Source organism: Anolis sagrei, chromosome 2, assembly GCF_037176765.1.
Source record: "Anolis sagrei isolate rAnoSag1 chromosome 2, rAnoSag1.mat, whole genome shotgun sequence".
NCBI classification, from domain to species: domain Eukaryota; kingdom Metazoa; phylum Chordata; class Lepidosauria; order Squamata; family Dactyloidae; genus Anolis; species Anolis sagrei.
Window position 1 is genome coordinate 199,012,835 of NC_090022.1, and position 23,393 is coordinate 199,036,227.

Genomic DNA, 23,393 nt, shown 5'->3' on the forward strand with positions numbered 1-23,393 from the left:
TTTTGTTTACTCCTTAGCTGGAAAAAAAAAAAGGGGGGGGGGGGGTTGAAAGCACTAGGGTGAATGAAAGGAGAAAATGGTGAAATGTTATTAGGGGTCAGAGAATAGCTGAAATATGCAGCACTTTCTTTGTCTTCTCCCCAAAGAAAATCAGTGCTAAATCTGGGTAAAATGAAGCAGATAATACAATAGGGGGAAAGCAGGTAATACGGTAATGCCTAAAGTGAATTGTAAGTCTGCTGTGGCATATCAACTACATCCAAGAGTGTTGAAAGAACTGGCATAATTGATCTGAGAAACACTAGGAATTATCTTTGAGAATTCCTAGAGAATAGGAGATATTCCAGTGGACTGAAGGAGGACAAACATTGTTCCCATTTGCATTTGTCTGATTACTGATTACTGAATGCGTCAGAGCAATCAAAACTATGTAAAAAGATTCTTCAATCACCCAGAAAAATGTATGTTCACAGAAAATACTAGTCTTATTTACTTATTTACTTTTTAATAGGCATGCCATTTTTAATTTATGATTACCTTAATTTATGAGAACCCTTATTCTGAAAGCTATTAAGAAAAGAGCAGATTTCCTGAAAGAAGAACCAGGAAAATAAGATTCTGACTATAAATAGAAGGTCAGCTGCTGTCTTCACCTTGTTGCCTTGTTTTTTACTTGTGTTCTATTTTGAAATGGTCATATGACTGTTCAAATAAATAAATATTATTATTATTATTATTTATGATTAATAATGTTCGTTTTCTGTTCTGTCTTTGCCAAAAAAGCTGCTCAAATTGCTGACATATATGAGCAGGCTGTTACTTCCCAGTCACAGAGTCCGTCAGCAGAGGCACTCGCAAGGAAATCTGAGGAATATTGGCAGAAATTACGGTAAGAGGTCAGAGGGACAAGAGGTTATCATAGGTCATACCACTGACTTAATTATTACTGTCTATACATGTAAATAAGAGAAAAGGTTAGAGAGAGACTAGTTGAGAAAATGATAGAGAGCAGGAAGGAAGGAAGGGAAACCACAATTCAGTCTTTCAGACAATTTACAAAAGTTCTAAATTTGCTATAACCAGTCAGAGGTCCAGAGATCTTTCTTACTAGCCATGCACACAGGCTTTGTTGTGTTTGCAGTGACTGCAGAAGAAACACCTGTATTTACAAGGAAGATTTTCAGCCTGTGGCAATATTTGCAATCATGTATTGTCAAAGGCATTCATGGCTGGAATCACTGGGTTGTTGTAGGTTTTTTGGACTATGTGGCCATATTGTAAAAGCATTCTCTCCTTACGTTTCACCTGCATCTATGGCAGGCATCCTCAGAGGTTGTGAAGTCTGTTTGCAATCAGTTTTGCAGGCACAAGTCTCCATTCCTTCCCCTTCATACTATGTAATGCTTTATGCAAATAAAATCATGGCCAATTTTAATTCCAGTCAGGGTGTCCAAATGTTATATTGATGGAAAGGGCATTATTGAAATCATTAGACGTAAGTGTACTATTGTTAAATGTTTCATTTTTATTTTGAGGTTATTGTTAGTATTAATAATTATTTCATAGTAATAAATAATTTCAATAATTAAATAGTGACATTGTTTTAAAAAAAATATTATATATTTCAAAAATGATAGCATGTGTTTTAATGGATAATATCTTTTTAATTTTTATTTCATTTCTTTTCATGCAGCCTAGAACAGGAAGGTCGGATAGCCCCCTGGCAGATCAAGTTAGAGCAAACCAGGTAATAGTGTTGCTAAATGGCAGTCTTGTTCGTTGTACATTGTAATTCCAGTTTACTTGTCAGAACATATCTCCCGCTACAATCCACCTAGAGCCCTGATATAATCCGGGAAGACCCTGCTCATTGTCCCCCCATTATCACAATCGCGCTTGGTGGGGACAAGGGACAGGGCCTTTTCTGTGGTGGCCCCTCAGCTGTGGAACTCCCTCCCAAGTGAAATTAGATCTGCTACATCCCTCTTGACCTTTTGGAAACAAGTGAAATCCTGGCTATGGGATCAGGCCTTTGTAGATTAGGTTGACCTGCTGATGTGACAGCTTTTATGGAACTGACTGACTGTTCCTTGGATGATGACATAAACTGACGACTGTTGACTGATTGATTGTTTTTTATACTGTTTTATATTGTTTTATACTGTTTTGTTGCTATATTGTTATTTAAATTGTATATTTATGTTTTGGTTGTGGGCACCATGGGGTGTCGGTCTGTTAGCCGCCTTGAGTCCCTCTGTGGAGGTTGAGATAGGGCAGGGTACAAATGACCAAAATAAATAAATCAATCAATCAGAAGTTATTGACTGAAGGCAACTGGGGCAGCTATATGTCTTGCTGATGTCTATAGGTTCTGAATAAAACTCTTGATTCTAATATTATATTTATAGAGCCTTTCCTGATATATATATATGCAAAAGCATGCCATGTCTACATTGGGCAGGTGAATCCGTCTCCGAGCAGCCCCAGGTCTCGCTTGTATGCACTGAATCTAGGGCCAGTGTCCTAGGCAGAACTGCAAGGCAGAACTGCCAGAACTGCATTGACTGTCTGGACCAGTATGAAGATCCAGGATACTCCAGAATTTCCAGCAAACTCCAGGGCATCCCTTAACTTTTTCTAAAGTAGGGCAAATTCGGGTTAAACTTTCCCAAAACCAGGCTACTCACCAAAAGTCACCATGTGTCATGGAGACAGACAGTGGTAGATTCACAGCAACTCCAAGTTTTTGCTCGAATGTAAACAAGCCCATAGTTAATCAGATTCTCACAATTGCACTAGTAAAGGTTTTGTAAATAAAGTAAGTGATTTCTTCCTTCCTTCCTTCTCTTCCTTCCTTCCTTCCTTCCTTCCTTCCTTCCTTCCTTCCTTCCTTCCTTCCTTCCTTCCTTCCTTCCTTCCGAGTATGCAACTTGTGAAAAAGCAGCAGAAGTGACCAACTGTTCAAAAAAATTATCTGACAAGGACAGAATACTTTTTTTTGTCTACTGAATATTTGAGAAGTATTCTTAATAGTTTTTTCCAGGAGGCTGTAGCAAACCCTTGTTTTTGCAATATCTCATCTTTCAGGGGAAAACTAGCCCTGTTTTCCCCCCTGGAGGTTAGGCCATGCAGAAAGCACTAGCAATTTCCACAGTGAAGTAAACCATGGAAAGGGACAGATACTAATAAATAATAATAAATTTTATTTGTACCTCGCCACCATCTCCCTGAAGGGACTCGGGGCAGCTTACAAAGGCACTCCAAATGCCGCACATAAAATAAACAATTCATATGTGTTGTTGGAGGCTTTTATGGCTGGAACCACTGGGTTGCTGTGAATTTTCTGGGCTGTATGGGCATGTTCCAGAAGCATTCTCGCCTGATATTTCACCCACATCTATGGCAGTCATCCTCAGAGTTTGTGAGGTACACAGCCTCTGAGGATGCCTGCCATAGATGTAGTGAAATGTCAAGAAAGAATGCTTCTGGAACATGCCCATACAGCCCAGAAAACTCACAGCAACACAAACAATATATAGTACTGAAAACAATAAAAACATGAAATTATGATCACCTACACATATAATTGTTCACACAATCGTCCATACATATAAAATCACATAATAAAATTAAAATGCATAGAACGCAGTTATAACTGAGGACAAAACTGATTGTTTACGATTAATGAACCCAGTGCTGAAGTAAAGCCAGCACTAAATCCTCAGACTATTCAAGCTCAAAGGCTTGTTTAAAAAGCCATGTTTTTAAACTGGATTGGAAAACTTGGAGAGGGAACTAACATAATCTCTCTAGGGAGGACATTCCAGAGCTGGGGACCACCACCAAGAAGGCCCTCTCTCTCATTCCCACCAACCGTATTTGAGATGGTGGTGGGACCGAGAGAAGGGCTTCCCTGGTGGATCTCAAAGCCCGCATTGGTTCATAGAAGGAGATGTGGTCTCGAAGATAGGTTGGACCTGAAGCATATAAGGCTTTATAGGTGATAATCTGCACTTTGAATTAGGCCTGGAAACTTGTCGGAAGCTAGTGGGGCTGCTTTAATTGTTCACTCCAATTAGCAATCCGACTGCTGATCTTTGCACTAACTGCAGCTTCCTAGCTGTTTTTAAAGGTGCATTACAGTAGTCCATTCTGGATGCAACTAAGGCATGGGCTACTGTGGCCAAGCCAGACTTTTTGAGGTATGGTCACAGCTGGCGCACCAGTTTTAACCGTGTGAAGGCCCCTCCAGCCACTACTGATGCCTGAGTTTCAAGCATCAGCGCTGAGTCCAAGAGGACCCCCAGACCTGTGTCCTCAGGGGGAGTGTAACCCTATCAAGCACAGGTGGCCACCCTATACCCCAATCGACCTCATGATTGACGAGGAAGACCTCTGTCTTGTCTGGATTACGTTTCAGTCAGTTTGATGTCAACTTTCCTTGTACTCTGTGAAGAAAGGAAAGGGTAGCTTCTTCCATTCCTTCTATTTTTTGTGGCCCAAGTGTATAGGTAGGTATAGCCATTCACTTTACCCCTTTATTAACTGCAGAAATAGTAATATCATTCTGTCAGGAAAAGAGACCAAAGGTGCATTTACTCTTTAGAATTAATGCAGTTTCGCATTACTTCGCTGCCATGACTGAATGCTATGGAATTTGGGAGTTAGGTATTTATAATCAGGTCCAATCCAAAATTACAGCATATGTGATTTGGGCGGATACACAGAAGGATAAAATGGAATAAATTTAAAATAAATGGAAGACATATATAGAATGGATAGAAAGAGGTGAAGCCAGTGTAAATATTATACAGAAATTAAGAAAATTGTGTGCATGGTTAAAGATAAAGATATAGGGTAGTCAGGAAGGAAGGGCGACGGGGTGGGGATGAGGAGTGTTAACAATGGAAATGTTATTGAAGGATGTATTAAAAGGATGTATTAAAAAGAAGGTACAGACAAAAATGTTACATGAAAATGAAGTGTATAAATATGAGCGCCTATGTATAAATAAAATGTAACAACAATAAAAATATTGTGAAATTTGGGAGTTTTAGTTTGATGGGGCGCTAGCACTATTTGACAATGATGTCTAAAGATCTCATAAAATTGCCACTCCCCTAGTTTCATAGCATTGAACCATGGCGATTAAAGTGCTATCAAACTGCATTAATTCTACAGTTTTAGCTGCACTCCAGGTTGTCTATTTTTCATGTTTAAACATTTTAAACTTGATTCTGAGCATATTAGAATTCCTGAATAAGTTGCCTGGAAGATAATTACTATATCAAATTATTAAATTAGTATATAATATATTCCTTCTCTGTAAAAAACTTGTTAGGCAGGAACTCATGGACGGAAAGAAGTGTCTTATGAACATAAGGGGGAAAATCATCCCTCCTTATTTCAAATCTGAATTTGGCATGAACTTTCTGCAAAAAGAGGTAAGCATTTGGTTGTTGGAACTTTCAAGAAATGGGCCAATACCATCATTGCATGCTGCTGGGCATGTGCTGGACCTTATTTTCTATGTGGCAGGGGATGATAGTGATGCTGCTGTGGAGGAACTTTCTACAGTTCTGTTTTTTGAGTAGAGAGTGTTTGAGGCACAAGACATTAGCAGAGATACCAAGATGCTTGTTTATAACACTATTGTCCACCCAACTCTGTTGTATGCTGGCGAATATGGACTGTCGACAAACTTCACTCTCTACTTCTGGAAAGATTCTATCAGCGTTACCTTCAAAAAATCCTGGAAATCGCTTGGGAATACAGGTGGACAAATGTCAGTGTTCTGGAAGAAGCAAAGACCACCAGTATTGAAGCGATTTTTTTTCATGTCAGGAGCGACTTGAGTAACTGCAAGTCACTTCTGGTGTGTGAGAATTGGCCATCTCCAAGGACGTTGCCCAGGGGATGCCTGGATGTTTGATGTTTTACCAGCCTTGTGGTAGGCGTATCTCATGTCTCCGCATGGGGATCCGGAGCTGAGAGAGGGAGCTCAACCCACTATCTCCAGGTTGAGCTCCCTCCGCCATCAACTTAACTGGGCTGGCTACATTGTACAAATATCCCATCACTGTCTTCCAAAGCAGTTACTTTATTTTCATCTGAATAATTGAAAACAGAATGTTGGTGGACAACAAAAGAGATTTAATGATGGGTTTCAAACTAACCTTTAAAATGTGAAATAAACACCGAGAACTGGCTCTCGACCTGTTCATCACTTTTTCACAATGGAGGCAATTATGAATTTTGGGATGCATAAAATAGAGTGTGGTTTTAAGTAAAAGTGTGATCACATTCTTGTTTATAGGGGGTAGACTAATACCCCCCTTTAGCAAGTATAGCAGCCATAAGATAAAAAGTGGGAAATGTGTAGGTTTTTTTAAATAGTTCTTTAATTGTAGTGTATACAATGTAGTTAAGTAATCTTAGTAATTGTATATATATCTAAACTGTACATGTATTTTATGCTCTGTTTTTTTTAATAATTTAAAAAATGAAAAGGATGAGAATGGCTTCATATTTCCATGGGATGCAGCAGGCATGGCCAAACTTCGGCCCTCCGGGTGTTTTAGACTTCAGCTACCGGCTGTTAGGAATTGTAGGAATTGAAGTTCAAAACATCTAGAAGGCCGAAGTTTGCCCATACCTGGGATACAGTGTCCTTATTCAGTAATTTCCTCCTAGCTACTTTGGGGCAGGTTACAAGTGCAGACAATGCAACAATGCAATGTGTAATCATAAGGGCTAAAAATAAGGGAGGGAGGTGGTGGGGTCTTTCTCTGAGCATCTTCAGAAAGAGAATGAGCATTCACGTGCTGTGCTGGAGATGATTGTGCATTGTGCGGAGAATTGGACTCAGTTACCTATGAAGCTCTTTCAATTCCCTGATTATCTGATTCCACGGACTATAAGGACTTATATATTATATGAGTATGGTTTATTAAAAGAAATATTTTAAATGGTGATTTTTATAGTTTTTTTGTCTCCTATAAGTGTGCAATTCCCATTGAACTTATCTAATTTTTAAATTTCTTTTCTTTGTCTACATACTCAAATTACTGTAAACTTCATAGCAAACCATCCTGACTTATTTTAAGAAGGACTTGATTTTAATATTTTCTTCATTGCTTTTTTTCCTTCTTTAAGCTTCCTGAGATTGAACGCCTTTCAAAAATGGTGCCTTCATCCCCCCAAAAAGAAAAGAAGGAACCGTTTTTTAGCACAATTACAGAATCTACTGAAAAAATTGAATTCAGCTTAGGTAACATGAATTCTTTATTGAATTTACTGGAATGCACATCCCTTTTTTACTCCATGGAGGCTGTATTTGCAAATCCACCATATTTCCTCATAACTGTGAATGTGCCTACAGAAAAATCAGAGAAATGGGATAGCATTCCCCTCCCTCATGCTCAAGGTTCAGTTTTCCTTTCCTCTACCCCACACACTGTTTCTTCTTTTTGTGTTACCAAAACTTCTCTTTATCATATGATCACACAGCAGACTTATTCCTTTCATAATTGATTGTTCTGACTTCCCACATCCAAAATAATCCAGATATATTATGGGAGAGATTTCTAAGTTTGTATCTATCTTCATTAGGAATCTTAGGACACTGGTGTCTAATAATATTTATTATCTATAATTAGATTTTTTTTTCCATTTAACGTTTTACTAAACCTAAAGTCTTACAAGGAAGATCGATGCTTTTGAGCTGTGGTGTTGGAGGAAAGTTCTGAGAGTGCCTTGGACTGCGAGAAGATCCAACCAGTCCATCCTCCAGGAAATAAAGCCCGACTGCTCACTGGAGGGAAAGATACTAGAGACAAAGTTGAAGTACTTTGGTCACATCATGAGGAGACAGGAAAGCCTAGAGAAGACAATTATGCTGGGGAAAGTGGAAGGCAAAAGGAAGAGGGGCCGACCAAGGGCAAGATGGATGGATGGCATCCTTGAAGTGACTGGACTGACCTTGAGGGAGCTGGGGGTGGTAACGGCCGACAGGGAGCTCTGGCGTGGGCTGGTCCATGAGGTCACGAAGAGTCGGAGACGACTGAACGAATGAACAACAACAACAAAGTCTTACAAATACAATACATTTGCTCTTTTACTGAGCTGTGGAAATCCCGCAAATAAAATTTATTGTGCACACTTAATTGAAGAAAATACGACTTACAAATAGAATGCCTACTAGTTATGATCAAAATTGCCAGTAATTATGTATACAAATTAACAGGACTAATTGAAGAGCCATGCTTTTCATACTCACATACTCTTCAATAACTCACTTGCATAACTTGCATACATTTAATTACATGTACTTATATAAAGAGGATTATGTTGTTCCTTTGCCATATAAACAATTTTATTTCCTAGACTCTCAAGACCAGTCTACCAGAAGCAACCAGCTAAACTCATTGCTTACTTCTTCACCGTGTGTCCACCAAAATAGTTCAACAACAGGTAAAAAGCACTTCAGAATAAATTATTATTAGTTCATCTTTCAGTAGTCAAGGTTTAATGGGAAATATCTTTACTCCTTTTTCAGTGTAACTTTAACATTTAAACTTACTTCTATAAATGTGTAATGTATGCAGGTTCTTAGCCATTTCATTTAATTTCTTTAGTAACTTGTTTGGTAACTTTAGTGTTTTTTTTTTTTTTGTTGGAAATAATTGGTCTCGGGTGGTTGCCACTCTCTTTTCATTATTTTGCACCCAGTCTTATTTATGATTCTATTTCTCCATGTCAACATGATGATGCAACAGCAGGATGCATTTTAAAAGAAGTGATTTTATATTTCTGTGTGAACAATGATCGTCACTATCATTATCAGATACAACGGGATAGGTTTTGGATAAAATGTGTTGCCCTGGCTCTCGCTAAAGCAGTGGTTCCCAACCTTTTTTTGACCAGGGACCACTTGATCAAGAACCACTTGACCATGGACCACTTGACTAGGAACCACTTGAACAGGAACTACTTTGACCAGGGACCACTCTCCACTATTAGTACCAAAAGGATTAGGAATAAGTTTGGTCAACTTTAGATTCGGTTTGTTATTTGGGGTGTTGATTCAGAAAATTGCATTGGACAGACCACTGATACAGGACATATGCTATCCAGTAGTCACCATTTACTTGCCCACAGAAAACCATATTTAATAATCTACAGCTGATGTGCTAGTAGTCATTTTTGTGGGTAGTCAGCTTCTCCCCTCGCAACATCCCTGTTACCTCTGCACTATAAGAGGGTTACCTGAGACCAGTTGCTCTCGTTACCGCGTGGTTTCAAAGCAACGATGTAGTAATGGTGAGGCCACGGACCATATTTTCGTTCTTGCGGACCACTGGTGGTCCACGGACCACAGGTTGGAAATGACTGCTCTAAAGTGATCTAGTTTTTGTTTTGTTTTTTTACTTCTGAGGTGTTCCTTTGCCATATTTGTTGTAGGGCATTGAATGTTTGCCTTTTTTGTGTGTAAACCACCATGATTCCCCTGGGGAGATAGAGCAGTCTATAAATAAAGATGATGATGGTGGTGATGATGATGATGATTATTATTATTATTACTATTATTATTTGAAACATAACAAGATTAGTACACAGCAAACAAGATCACTATGCTGGTTGTTGTATTAGATCACATGTCAGACACTTTCCAAGTATCAAGGACGTTGTGATGTATTGGCGAATAATGTGAGCAGATGCCAGTAGGGTAGCCTTTTGCAGCTGACAGGTTTGTCAGCACCAATTGTGTTTAAGTGCAGACCAAGGTCTTTAGGCACTGCACCCAGTTATTATTATTATTATTATTATTGTTATTATTATTAGTACTACTACTACTAATGTATAATTCAATTCTTGTTAGAGCTGTATAGTCTGGGTGGGAATATATATATAATGATTAGAAAACAAAAGCGAAAAAAACATTTCAACTTTCAACACACCAGGTTCACTTTCTAGCAGTCACCTTGAAAAGAGGGACCTTGATTCTCTCCAGTCACACGCTCTTTCTTTCTCTCTCTCCCCCTCACCAAACTCAGTTCAGACTCCCTCAAACCAGCAAAGCTGACCAGCATGGACATATGATGGGTGAGGGAATGCTATATAATCAGCCTCCTGAAGATCCTTCTCTTTCCTCCAGGACTCCAGTTTTGCTCTCCAGGCCACTCCCTCTCTAGAAATCACCCCAGTGGAAAACTCTTCCTGAAAGGCCAGATCTAATGGGAAATCCCCATTTGCCATTTTGAACCTTTAGGGCTCCTGGATTACAAAGGCCCAGGATGGCATCCAGCCCCCCATTTCCCCCTAAAAATAAAATCTCCCTGGCCACCATAACTTTGCTCCTCACGCCCTCCTGGCATGAGGAAATGACGCACCAGGAGACCGGGGGGGGGGGGGGGGGGGGAGGAGGAGGAGGAGGAAAATCCCTCTCCTCCCTCAGGTTTTTTGGCACAAGGACCAAAGTAATAGCAGCCAGATACGTTTTATTTTATTTTTGGGGAAAGATTTGGTGACTTCAGGGTGGCTGCGTGCCGTCCTGACTGTAATCACACCAGAACAATGGAGCCCCAATGAGCAAGAACTCATGCAAGTCTTCACTCATCCAAACCAACAGCTTTCCCATAACAGACATCAGAGAATTAACTCAACAAACTCTCTGAAATTGCTCTTAAGACTGAAGAGATTTGACCCAAGAGACACACACCCACTTTATGCTGTCTCTTTCACCACAGCCACACACCCCACTACTGTTTGTCTCTCCTGTTTGCCTTGCTTCTGTATTCCTCACTCCAGGAACTGGTGGTGTAGTTCTCAAGAGAGTTAGTGGCAGTAAGTTCCTCCTCCATCCTTGACACCTTTAAAGTAATAATTTGGGCCCAACTTTCAGTGTTTTTCAGCCTTACAGCACAGACTTGTGGTACACATAAAATGTTACATTCTTGTATGGGTGGTCACAGAGATGATAGAAAACCACCATTTACACTTAACCAGTGTGTTCATCTGTTCTCTTCTGATCCTACAGTACTAATTAACAGTGCTCGCACTCAGCGCAGGAACTCTTCTCTTTTCAACAGAAACAGAAGTAACTGAAAAAAAACTGGAGAGGCTTATCCAGCCAAAACTCCAATTTCTTCCGGTGGATGTTCAAGGATCCCCAAGGAAAGAGAAGGTGAAATTACCCCCATTCATACAGACAGGCAAGCCACAATCTATACCCAAGCAAAAAGTAAGTAAAGTGATCTAAACACTCCTACCTTGAAACTTGAATTCAAACTGTAAAGTATTCCATCAATTTCCTAATCTTAGGTCAGAAATTCTGGATTTCATCGATTCAGAATACAGCTTTGTGATATAAACATGTTGAATCAATCACAAGACTAGTTTAGCACATGTTTATCCACAATAATCATTCAATGTGTGTATCTCTACCCACAAACAATTGTTTCATGGAGAACATACTCTGGTTTCTCTTCATATCTTTCACCTTTTCTATGGAGAGGAACATTTATGAGTACCATGCATAAATATGTGAGTGGAAGTCATAGGGAGGAGGGAGCAAGCTTGTTTACTACTGCCCTGAAAACTAGGATGCAGAACAATGGCTTCAAACTACAGGAGATTCCACCTGAACATGAGGAAGAACTTCCTAACTGTAGAGCTGTTCAGCAGTGGAACTCTCTACCCCGGAGTGTGGTGGAGGCTCCTCCTTTAGAGGCTCTCAAGCAGAGGCTGGATGGCCATCTGTAAGGGGTGCTTTGAATGCGATTTTCCCGCTTCTTGGCTGGGGGTTGGACTGAACGGCCCACAAGGTCTCTTCCAACTCTATAATTCTATGAACATGGATTGTTCTGTTATAAGGTGCATTCTTACAGTATCAAAAAGTTGGGCTGCAATGTTTGCTCGATAAGACAGCAGCTAGCATATTCATTCATGTATAAGTTGCCTTCATATATAAGTCAGGGGCCGGTTTTGGGGTCAACATTATGGATTTTGATTTGAACTATGGATGAGCCGAGAGATATTCTGCAGAGAGGGGAAAACCATTTTGGGCCACTCACCCCTGGTAGAGGGGGGTCAGTGGTTGTCCTAGGTTGGACTAGGCTCTTGCCTTTTCCCACTCGTATAGTTTCAAAAAAGAGCATGGTTATACATATGAAGTAAAATACAGTACTCACATTGACTTGTGGATAAGTCAAACCAGCTTTTTGGAGTTGATTTTTTGACTGAAATTTCTAGACTTGTACATGAGAATATAGGATATATATTGGATAAGCAATATATATTGGAGCCCCCTGTGGCACAGCAGGTTAAACTGCTGAGCTGCTGAAATTGCTGACCGAAAGGTTGGCGGTTCAAATCCAGGGAGTGGGGTGAGCTCCCATTATTAGCCCCAGCTTCTGGCAATCTAGCAGTTCAAAAACATGCAAATGTGAGTAGATCAATAGGTACTGCTCTGACGGACACTCCTTTTAATCATGCGGTCCACATTACCTGGGAGGTGTCTCTGGACAACGCCAGTTCCTTGGCTTAGAAATGGAGATAAACACCACCCCTCAGTGTCAGACTTGACTAGACTTAATTTCAAGGAAAAACCTTTACCTTTACGCAAATTTTACTCTTGTTGATTTGCCTTAAAAATGGCATTTAAACATTTTTTTATTTTGTCATCTTACTTTCTTTCACAAAGATGTCCTGTAAAACATACATAAGGATACATATGCAAAGGAAGAGATAAGTCTTCAAATGTTTATTGATGACTGGTATTTTATTCTTTTAAAAGCCTTTATGTCTATCTTATTTTCATTTTTATGTTACACTGGGGCTAAACTAGAAACAAACATAAATATCAATACAAAATTAAATTTCAAAATGTAGAGAATGTTAACACATATTTAATCAATCCTCATTTATGAAGGGTGAAGATCCTGTTTCTGGCAAAGTGCGTACATGCTCTGTTGCAGGAGCTTCCCAGCAACTGCCAAGTTTCCTTCTCATCCCATCTAAAGTCAGCTTTGGGGTTCTCAAGGAGGGCTGCACTTATGTAGCCTCGGTTTCCTTGAAGAACATTGGAACGGACTTCTGCAGGTATGCATGTATTTTCAGACTGTGAAGTTGGATCAGCTGAAAGGTCACTTGGCAAACTATTTACATAAAGACCACACACCAAAATACTTTGCTGCATCTCCATTGAAGATGTAATTCTACCACAAAGTATCTTGCAAGTATCAAAATGCATTTCCATTTACTTCAGTAAAAACATGAGGAGAAAAAACCCCGAAGAGTAACATTTAATTGATTAATGACAATTAATGATGTCATCCGTATTTTGCTTTGTAATGGCTAGTTTTTATTGCTTTTTAAGCATCTTTCATATTCAGTAAATTGAGAATAAAAGTCCAAACACTTACAGGGTTAATGAAACAAGCCTTGGGATTTTTGTCTTAATTTTTTCCATTACATTATCAATTTAGTCCCAATGCTCCAAAAATATTTGCTATTCTTAGTTTGAAACTGCATTATTTGGCCAGTGTAGACTCACATAATGCAATTGAACTGCATTATGAGGCTGATCTACACTATCATGTAATCCAGTTTCAGAAAGCAGATACACTGAATTGAGCTGGATTATTTGAGTCTACACTGCTCTATAATCCAGTTCAATACAGTTAATATGCATTCTGAAACTGGATTATGTGGCAGTGTAGATCCAGGCTGAGTCTACACTGATCATGTAAATACAGTTTTGCTCAATTGGATAGCCTCAGTGGCTGTGAGCCCTTCTACACAGGCACATAATGCAGTTCGAAACTAGCATGACAAATGCTGATTCTGGGCTGCATTGAGGCCACACAAGGCCATCCTAAGCCACCTCTGTGGTGGGTCACCAGCCCTATCACTGGGTTTCCTTGGCAAGATTTGTTTCTTTAATGCTGAGGGAATGTGACTTGCTCATTGGGATTCTATGGCTGAGCAGGAATTCAAACCCTAGATTCTAGAGTCCAATGTCCAAACCACTGCACCATAGTTTTGAATAAGAAGTGTACAGGAAACAAGTTGAATTGCTCTTTCTTTATAGGAACCTAACCATATTTTTCCATGACATTTGTGCCTCCTGTACTAAACTTTTGGTTAAAGAAGTAATGTCTGTTAACTGAAGTATGCCTGTACTGTAGAGTTTCAGGAACTCGAGAGTACCTAAGTTACAAAAAAAGCCAAAATATGTATTTTCCCTTGGTTCTGCGTGCTTCTTAAAGGACCTAGAAAGTGGTATCTCATGATAAAGTGGCATTGAAAGGTTCTTGGTAATGAGGAGAGCAAAAGATATTGTAATATTATTTATTTATTTATTTATTTATTTGCTGCATTTGTTGACCGCCGTTCTCAGCCCTAGGGCGACTCACGGCGGTGTACAACATATAAAAGACAATTTACAACATATAAAAGACAATTATCTCCTGATCCAGTCATTCACAAAAGCTAATCCTGTTACTTGGCAGATTTCGAGTGAAACAACCACCACCATGTACTGGATTGCGAGTGAGCTACATCCCCGGGCCTGTAAGTGATGGAATCAGATTTTGTTTTTCACTTTGCAATTTTCTATAGTTCCCAGTGATGGAATTCCACCATTGAGGAGCAGGAGCAAAAGTTCAAATACTTCGTATGGTTCTTGTGTGCCTTCACGTTATTTTTGTCTTATGGCAACCCCAAAGTAAGATTTTTTTGAGTCTGAATGTGTGAGCAGTTCTACACAGACACTATAATCCAGTTTGGGAGTGGATTAAAAGAAACTTGTTTTGCTGTGCTGTACCTACACAAATATCCCAGGAACCAGTTCCTAGCCGGAGTGGTGACTACACCACCCACTGAATGGAGTTCGGATCAGGCTCCAGGAACCACAGTATCCACAGCTAAAGAGCCTCTGGAAAATGCAGGACTTTTTTCTTAACGAATTCACTGCAGATGATCGGAGTATATACTGGTTTTGAACCCTAAATTGGATATACTCTAATCAGCTGCAGACATTATCTGGCTTGTTCTGAACTTTCTGTTGAGTTCTTTAAGGCCCTTTTTCTGGTTTGATGTGTGCTGCCGTATGCATTGGGGGGTGTGCCTTTCGTGGAAACCTCACTCTTGAGCTGGCTTCAAACTGCATTATAATCTCCATATAGAACCACCTTGAGTGGGTTTCAATGGCCAATTGGGGAAATTAAATCTTGGTTTCCACAGAGATGTAGTCCAGTGCTCAAACCATTACACCATGCTGGCTCTCAGAAGTTTAAAGGGTGCATCAACACTGTAGAATTAATGCTGTTGGACACCTCTTTGTCATAATTTAATGCTGTAGAATCTGTCAGGTTTTACAATGTATTGCAATGTAATATAGCTGAGTCATGCACTGCTAATGGGCTTATATTGGAAATGCTGAGTCATGCATTAACTGTATATAGAACTTCATTTGGGGAATGTGTTCTGGCCTAGTCCAGGTGATTGTGAATGATGTAATCCTGGGTGTGAGTTGAGTCAATGATTTGGGAACCAATCGGTGATTGCTATGTGTAAATAAATTGTATATAAGGAAGTCATGTACAGTGTATATTCTCTCCTTGTGCCGTGATGTTGTTCGTCGAAGGCTATATGTAATTAAAAGAACCTGTCTGCTAAGACAAGATATAACTGTATGCTGTGGTAAGTTTGTAATATCATCTAGACTGGGGGAAAGACAATGGTAAAACTGACAATGGCCAGGCATGTGCTCAAGTGTCTGTAAGAGGTTCCAGAGTGACTGCAGACTGTGGGAGCAGTTGACTGAAAATACTGTGCAGGAAGAATCTACTGGAAAGTGCTGAAGTTGTGCAACTGATCTGCTGCTGAATTGTGAAGTTATTTTCTCAACAGAATCCTTGGAGTTGTAGTTTAGAAAGGCATCAGTACTCTTTTTCAGAGAAAGCAAAAAAGTTTTGCAAAATTAGGATTAAGTCATGCATTGTGTCAAGCATTAATTCTGCAGTGTAGATGCACCCCATGAGGCATTACTTATAAAAGCATTAGAAGTCAAGAAATACTGTGGTAGAATCATGTTGAGAAGTTATTTAATTTCTTATAATTTCTTAAACTGAGTTTAAGATGTACATATATAACTAGTCTGTTTGAGGAGCAACTTAGGGCCCTTCCACACAGCCATATAAGTCAGAATATCAAGACGGAATAATCCACAATATCTGCTTTGAACTGGGTTATCAGAGTCCACATTGCCATATATCCCAGTTCAAAGCAGATAATGTGGGATTTTATTCAGCTGCTTGTGGAAGGGACCCCAGTTCCTATTTTTTTGGCATAACAGCTGCTCTTGAAAAATGATGGTAAAGTGGCTTACAGGGTTTGGAAAATGATTTAAAAAATGGCAAGACTTAATTATTTATACACTTTTCATATAAAAATATGCATAAAATCAAATGTCAGACAGTTGAAACACAAAAACATTTAAAACTGAATTAATTCCTCTGTCTCCAAGGTGGCCATTAACTCTTTTATAGAAATAAAGGATAAATGCAATACATTATTTTTTTTAAAATGTTTTATTTTATTGGTTGTACAAATTGAAAGTAGTAATTAAATGTATTTATCAAAACATTCAACCAAGAGAAATCAGATGTGACATCTTCACAGGCTGCATCAACATTTTAATGGAGTGTATGACACGCTTACCCTGGTGTATCCACATGACTCATACAGGCTAACCCAGGGCAAGCCAATGAATTCAGCTTGCCCTCCACGTTGAAAGAAAAACATTCAGAAAGGTCCTAATCTTTGAGGAAGAGCAGCTGTCTCAAATATAATATATACTATTTAGTACCAAGGCAAAATCATCCCTGTCATGGTAAGTTTGAGGTCTCTCTGTGTGTGTGTATTTATTTATGTACGTAATGCAAATATATGATCTAAATTCTCTAGATTTGCTCCTCCTAATTTAGGCATGGGTAAACTTCAGCCCTCCAGGTGTGTTGGACTTCAGCTTCCACAATTCCTAACAGCCTACCGGATGTACTAAAAGTGTTGAACTATAATCTCAGTCACTTCCAATGGACATTGTCTGGGCTGATGGGTCAACAAATTTGATGAAAGCTAGTGTCGAAAAATCCAACATTAAATGAGAAATAGTTGATAGTTTAAATCTCAAGGTCATGATAAACTCAAGATTCTCCAGCAGTATATTTTTCTGTTACTTTGAGTATTAAGTATTAGAAAGTGGAGGGGGGCCTATTTATCTCATGCTACCTTATCTTATCTATTTTTTCTAGGTGGCTGCTGGATTGCAAACAGAGTTGGAAATTGAGATTTTCGCTATGGTTATTGGAGCAGAAGGAGATGAGGGCTCTGGAGAAATTTTTCATCGGATTGAGATTTGCACGGAAAATGAAACCCTCTTCCTGCCTGTGGAAGCAAATATCCTTTACTGCTTTTCTCTGTAGCCATATGTAGAGGACAATGTGAGATACTACTTTCCCTGATGGCCACAAAACAACTCCATCTTTCTACAGCTCTGTTGTTTTATAGACATTCATTGTGCCTTCACAAGGCAGCATATAGCACAATAAATTATAAAACAACAGAGCTGTTTTATAGAACACAATATTTGTAAATATATATATATTATTGAAAATGCAGCAGTTGAAATACAGATCTGAAGTAATAGACTGGAATAAGCTTTTGGAAGTTCAATTAAAAATATCCCATCACTTCATTCAGTCTCTTATATATGCTATAAGTCCATATTATGTTAAGTCTGTCATATTCCCAAATACTAAGGCAACATTTTAAAATCATTTTAAAACAAATGTTATTCAGGGATATATTATCTTAATGTACAATACCATATTCCCATAAAAACCAAAGTCTTCAAGTACAAATAAATAGGCATGTACAAATGAGAAATGGTATGTTTAAACCTTTTAATAGGGACTAAAAAAGCTGTTTGTCACAGAAGGTGCTCTACCTGCTTTGATGACTAAGCTAAAATTCTGAAAGGGATCCTGCCTTGTATAAGACTGATAAGCATTACTTTTCTTGAAAAAACGATAATGAAAACTGAAAACTTGTTGCTTCTTCAGCAGAAAAGTGCTTTTTCTCTCTATTCTTCAGTTTCCTTAGTGCGTGTATCACCCAAAGCGAAAGTGCCAACTAGAATCGAATGGCCAGAGCAATCCCTGCAGCATACTCAAGACATTGAAAGTGTTTTGCAAAATATCTATCCTTAACATGCCTTTACCAGTTTTGAAATGTGATACTTATGAACACAGACCACTAAACTATCCACAGAAAGGAAAGGCTTCCACCATCCGTCTGGTTTCAGGAAATCCAGTATCTCCTTTCAGGTCTATGATACGTCACAAGATTCCTGCTTAATGTACGTAAATACATTGAAGAATCCGTACATCAAAGTATGGAAACTCTACATTCTCAATATCACATTGAATACTTCGAAATGGTAGCAGCTGCCTTGAGTCCTGGTTTTAAGGAAAAGCCAGGGTGTAAATAAAGTTATAATGATACTGGTCAGAAGCCTGTTGTGTATATTGTACTAGAATCATGTATTTTTTAGCCTAAGTTTTTCAAAAATAACTCATGCTAAATTAATATTTTTGATCAAAAGTTCTAGAGGTCAGAGGGCACATCTCCATTGGCCACTTAGATTGGAATGGGGCTGAATAATTTCCATGGAAGCCAAATGCTTCATGGAACTGAGCTGTGGCAATCCAATTTTGCCCCACATTAACTAAATTTAGGGATCAGTCTTAATTCTAGGCCAGAATTATGACCATCTGCTGACTTGGGTCCCATCTGAACTGTTAGGCCAGTGGTTCTCAACCTGGGGTCTCCAGAAGTTTTTGGCCTTCAACTCCCAGAAATCTTAACAGCTGGTAGACTGGCTAGGATTTCTGGGAGTTGTAGGCCAAAAACATCTGGGGACCCCAGGTTGAGAACCACTGTGTTAGGCTGATTTCAGAATGGATACAACCCCAACTGATCTCCCATCTCATGTTTCATAGGCCCAGGTGGCCTGGGGACATGGCATGGCATTTAATCTCCTGACCTCCATGTGGCAGCAATCCCCAGCTGCAACATGGGTCCTACTAGTTGGCCGTTGCTGGGGAGAGCAGAAAAGAGATGGGAGAGGCTTGAACAGCTCCTCCATTCTCTCATCCTTCTGTTGCTCCAGCAGGTGTCACTTCAGGCAAGAGCAGATAGGCAGGACAAATGCTGTAGCTGGAGGTTGCCATGACACAGAAGATGGGAGGGGAAAGAAGAGGACAGTAAAGGTGGCTGTCCCTTGACTTTGAACCAGGCTCAGCAACACTGGGTGGTCAGGACTCCCTCCTGCTTATGTAGTGGCCAGGGAAGTACCTGTCTGACTCAGCCTAGGGCTAATTTAGCTTCCACCCCAGTAAGTTAGTGTAGATGCACCTTCAGTAGACCACAAGCTAAAGGTGAGTCAGCAGTGTGATGCAAAAGGAAGAGAAAAGTTAGGAATAAATTATTGGTTTTGCTACTATCAACTATTATCTATCTATCTATCTATCTATCCACAAAATAAAAGTAAAAATCTGTATGCATGTATGCGGCAGAGGTATCCACTTACACAGACAGCCTACTGCCTCAACAAATAGCTTCAACTCCCAGTGCTGAGGAGACACCAGTGGAACTCCCACTTTTTGCCACTGCACATTGCATTCAATAGCAAATACGTTTTTTAGTTTCAGGGTTTTGAAAATAGAGATGTACATTAGATTCAGTGGTGCATTAGACTTGAGTAAATACAGTATTAGTTCCAATTGTGCAACATATTAAAGGTAGGGGCAGCTAATGGATTTGTAACTACAGGGAGAGCAAATGCATTTTGGATTTTATTGCCATTTCTTCAGCAGCTAGTCCAAATTGAACAAGAGATCTGCTGATGCTGAAACTAGGGTCCATCACTTACAGAACACAATATTTGTAAAAGCAACATTTCTACTTTTCACACTTTGAAGCAAATTACAGCATGTGGAAGACTGAGTGGCCAAATTAAAGAAGGGAAAGTCCTTTTGGACATTTGCGCAACATTGAATTTCATCAATTGACTCTTTCCACAAATAATGGATTCTTTAGATATAGTTCTGGACATTTTTATTCAGGTCACTTTCATGAGTTGCTAGGGCATTTCCCAGTGTTGAAGTGTGGTTTTGTGGGGAAAAACACATTTTTACACACCAGGGTTGGGAATCGTGCAACCCCTTGAGACTGTTCTGTGGTTCAGGATCAGAAACCATTGTTTCAGGTAGAACAGCTCTTCCGGACATCTTTGCAAGTGGGGGATTCTCATCTCACCTTAGTTTATTTTAAACCCACAATCTATATTTCTACAACCACATTTTCAATTTATCACTTTTGAGAGGCTCATGTCAAATGTCATGGCTATATTCTTTGCTGACTCCAATAGCAAGGATGTCCATATCCTTAAAAAAATGGTTTTATTTTTAATTGCAAAACTTTTAAAAGTGAAATTGAGTCATAACAGATTTCTACTTCATACATAAAAGCATAAATACAGTAGGTTCTTTGTATCTGCTGGGATTTACTTCCAGGGCCCCCTTAGTGCTGCCAAATCTGTGGATGCTGGAGTTCCATTATATACACTGGCATAGTAAAATGATGTGCTTTATATAAAATTGCAAAGCAATGTTTGCTTTTTGGATTTTTGTTTAGTTTTGGGTTTTTAATGGAATATTAAAATGGTGTGAATTCACAACGCCTTTGCAGTTCTTGTGTAGGATGTTTTTTAGGTGCCAAAATCAAAATTCAGAAAAGACCCCAGAAAGCAGAAGGTGAACTTAGGGGATCAGAGACTTAAACGTCTCCAACCCCTCCATTTTGAAATGAAAACATCTTAGTGAAAACCTAGCCTGGCATCACTAAATCTCGCACAAAATGTCTTTTCTCCATCTTACACCCAACACCTCCTTGTTGGAGAGCAGTCCAGTCGTCTCCTTCAAGCAAAAACCCTACCCACAGTCTGTCCCATTAAACCATAGCAAGAATCAGCTTCTGTTTCTTCTTTCTCTTCCTCTTTTTCTCTTCAAATTGGGCAGTGGCGTCAGCAAAAAAAGATACTTCGTCTTTTGCCTCTATCTCTCTCTTTAGGAACTGGAGTCCAGCCATATTAAATCCCAGCATATCCTGTGGACAGAGCATGTGTAAGAAGGAGATAGGAAAAGTGCACAATGTCTCTCTCTCCCGTCATTATACAAATTTTCCATATTTTGTTATGCTTTAACCTGAGATACCCAAAACACAGTATGTGAAAATGCAAAGTATTTTACATGGCAATTGGCATGTATTGTTTAGAAGTCTCATCAAAAGTACTTTATCACTTATTAAGTTCTGCAGTACTTTTTTTCCTATTCTAATTGGGATTGATGTCCACAGTCCCTACTACAGCAATTCGTACACCCCAAGGATGTGAAACATGTTTTCAACTGTGACACCTCTAATGTGGTCGGTGTCATTGAGTGAACTTAGAAATTATACTATGTAGCATGATTTTTATTCCTGAGTTATTTCCTAACTGGGTGTATCATTAAAAAAAATGGAAAAAAGTTTATTAAACTGCAAAAACTTGTTTTTGTGGGACATCTTGTTGCACATTTTGGTACAGTTTTTTAAATGAATATCTCATTGAGTCTCAAATAATTCAACATAGTTTGTGGCAGAAAAAAATGAAGTTTCTGGAGTGTAACACCTATTTTCAAAGTAAGTATCAATTAAACAGAAAATAACATTTTTTTCCTAATTTTGTTACATGTTACTTATGTTGGGAAGGCATCCATGATATTAACTCAAGCTGCAGTCGTAGCAAAAAACGGACTGATATCAAAAACATGTACTTTTTACACTAAGCAACTACTCACAGATGTTCACTTACCCTCACTTCACTGACTTTAGAGACAATTGTTTTTTTCACATTCTCCATCACCTTAACAAGAAGCTGATTACTTGTGATCTGCCCAAAATGTATCCTAAAGGGACAACGAAGAAATTCTTTCAGAATTCAAACTTAATCATTTTAAAGCTTCATTTTCCTACTAGCCTTCTAGTTGCCAGGTTAAAAAAATCTAGTCTCATAAGTCAGATAGGAAACCTAGTGTCCTTAGGTTGCTGTAAGTTTTCCGGACTGATGCCATGTTCCAGAGGCATTCTCTCCTGATGTTTCACCCACATCTATGGCAGGCATTCCCAGAGGGTGTGAGGTCTATTGGAAACTAGGCAAGTGAGGTTTATTATTTATTTTATTTATTTAAAACATTTATATTCCACCCTTCTCACCCCGAAGGGGACTTAGGGCGGAGCACAGCAATTCTATGTATCTGTGGAATGTCCAGGGTGGGGGAAAGAACTCTTGTCTGCTGGAGGTAAATGTGAATGTTGCAACTGGCCACCTTGATTAGCATTTCATGGCTACTCAAGGTATATAAACCTCACTTGCCTAGTTTTCAATACACCTCGCCCTCAGGATGCCTGCCATAGATGTGGGCGAAACATCAGGAGAGAATGACTCTGGAACATGGCTATACAGCCCAGAAAACTCACAACAACCCAGTGATTTCAGCCATGAAAACCTTCGACAACACTAGTTTGCTTAGTTTAACTTCATTCAAATGGAAAACCTAATTGTAGAAAAGTCAAAACTATTGAAAAAGTGGTCACCTGGGCACCATTCTTTTAATATTGTGATTGCTGATCAGTTCTCAGAGAACACAGTGAATGAGAGACAATAATGTACTATTATATCCAACTGTGTTAAACATTTTCTGGGCAGTCTACAGGCTCTTCTCTGAACGGAGCATTAAAAACAGTTTGCGATAATAGAATGTTTGCAGTAAGTGCTGGTAAATGTCCCTTTTTCAAAAGAAGTTCTATTTAGCAATGATTCCCACTACTTCGGTAATGACTTGTAGACACTTCCCTATTAATTAACTGAATGTCTCTGAAAACAGGAAGTTGTTATGAAAGACAATGTTCCGTAACTTTTTAAAAGCCAATACTTCTTCTACCTCCCTTTGATTAGAACCAATAGCTATGAGACTAGCCACTTTTGAATGATGATAGTCCCCTGCATTTGTAATGACTGTCTACCTGAGCAGAAAGAGGAGAATCCGGCAAAGCAGCTCTACATCTGAACCCAACTGAAGGTACTGATCGAAGAGCACAAGCAGGTCAAATACATATGAAAATGGCAGCACCAACAGAGCTTCTTCCAATTCACTGTAGAAAAGAGAAGAGAATAAGGCTTCAGCATCCTCCTCACTATAGAAATCAAGCTATTATTGCATCCCTGC

The 23,393-nt window shown here is 39.2% G+C and overlaps 2 protein-coding genes across 2 annotated transcripts in view; one reads left to right on the forward strand and one right to left on the reverse strand.

Annotated features, from left to right (window-relative positions):
• SPAG17 (sperm associated antigen 17) overlaps positions 1–17,855 on the forward strand; it is an 86,185-nt gene extending 68,330 nt beyond the window's left edge. Inside the window, exons 39-47 of the mRNA XM_067464341.1 lie at positions 784–889; positions 1,694–1,747; positions 5,342–5,444; positions 7,156–7,270; positions 8,386–8,472; positions 11,091–11,242; positions 12,932–13,101; positions 14,514–14,574; positions 17,319–17,855. Of these exons, the coding sequence (XP_067320442.1) occupies positions 784–889; positions 1,694–1,747; positions 5,342–5,444; positions 7,156–7,270; positions 8,386–8,472; positions 11,091–11,242; positions 12,932–13,101; positions 14,514–14,574; positions 17,319–17,489 (1,019 nt within the window). The 3' untranslated portion in view covers positions 17,490–17,855. The remainder of the gene's footprint in view (positions 1–783; positions 890–1,693; positions 1,748–5,341; positions 5,445–7,155; positions 7,271–8,385; positions 8,473–11,090; positions 11,243–12,931; positions 13,102–14,513; positions 14,575–17,318) is intronic.
• Positions 17,856–19,909: 2,054 nt separating this feature from the next.
• Positions 19,910–23,393, reverse strand: part of WDR3 (WD repeat domain 3) — a 38,117-nt gene continuing 34,633 nt past the window's right edge. The window contains exons 25-27 of the mRNA XM_067464342.1: positions 23,191–23,319; positions 21,980–22,073; positions 19,910–21,234 (exon numbers count right to left, since the gene is read on the reverse strand). Of these exons, the coding sequence (XP_067320443.1) occupies positions 21,079–21,234; positions 21,980–22,073; positions 23,191–23,319 (379 nt within the window). The 3' untranslated portion in view covers positions 19,910–21,078. The remainder of the gene's footprint in view (positions 21,235–21,979; positions 22,074–23,190; positions 23,320–23,393) is intronic.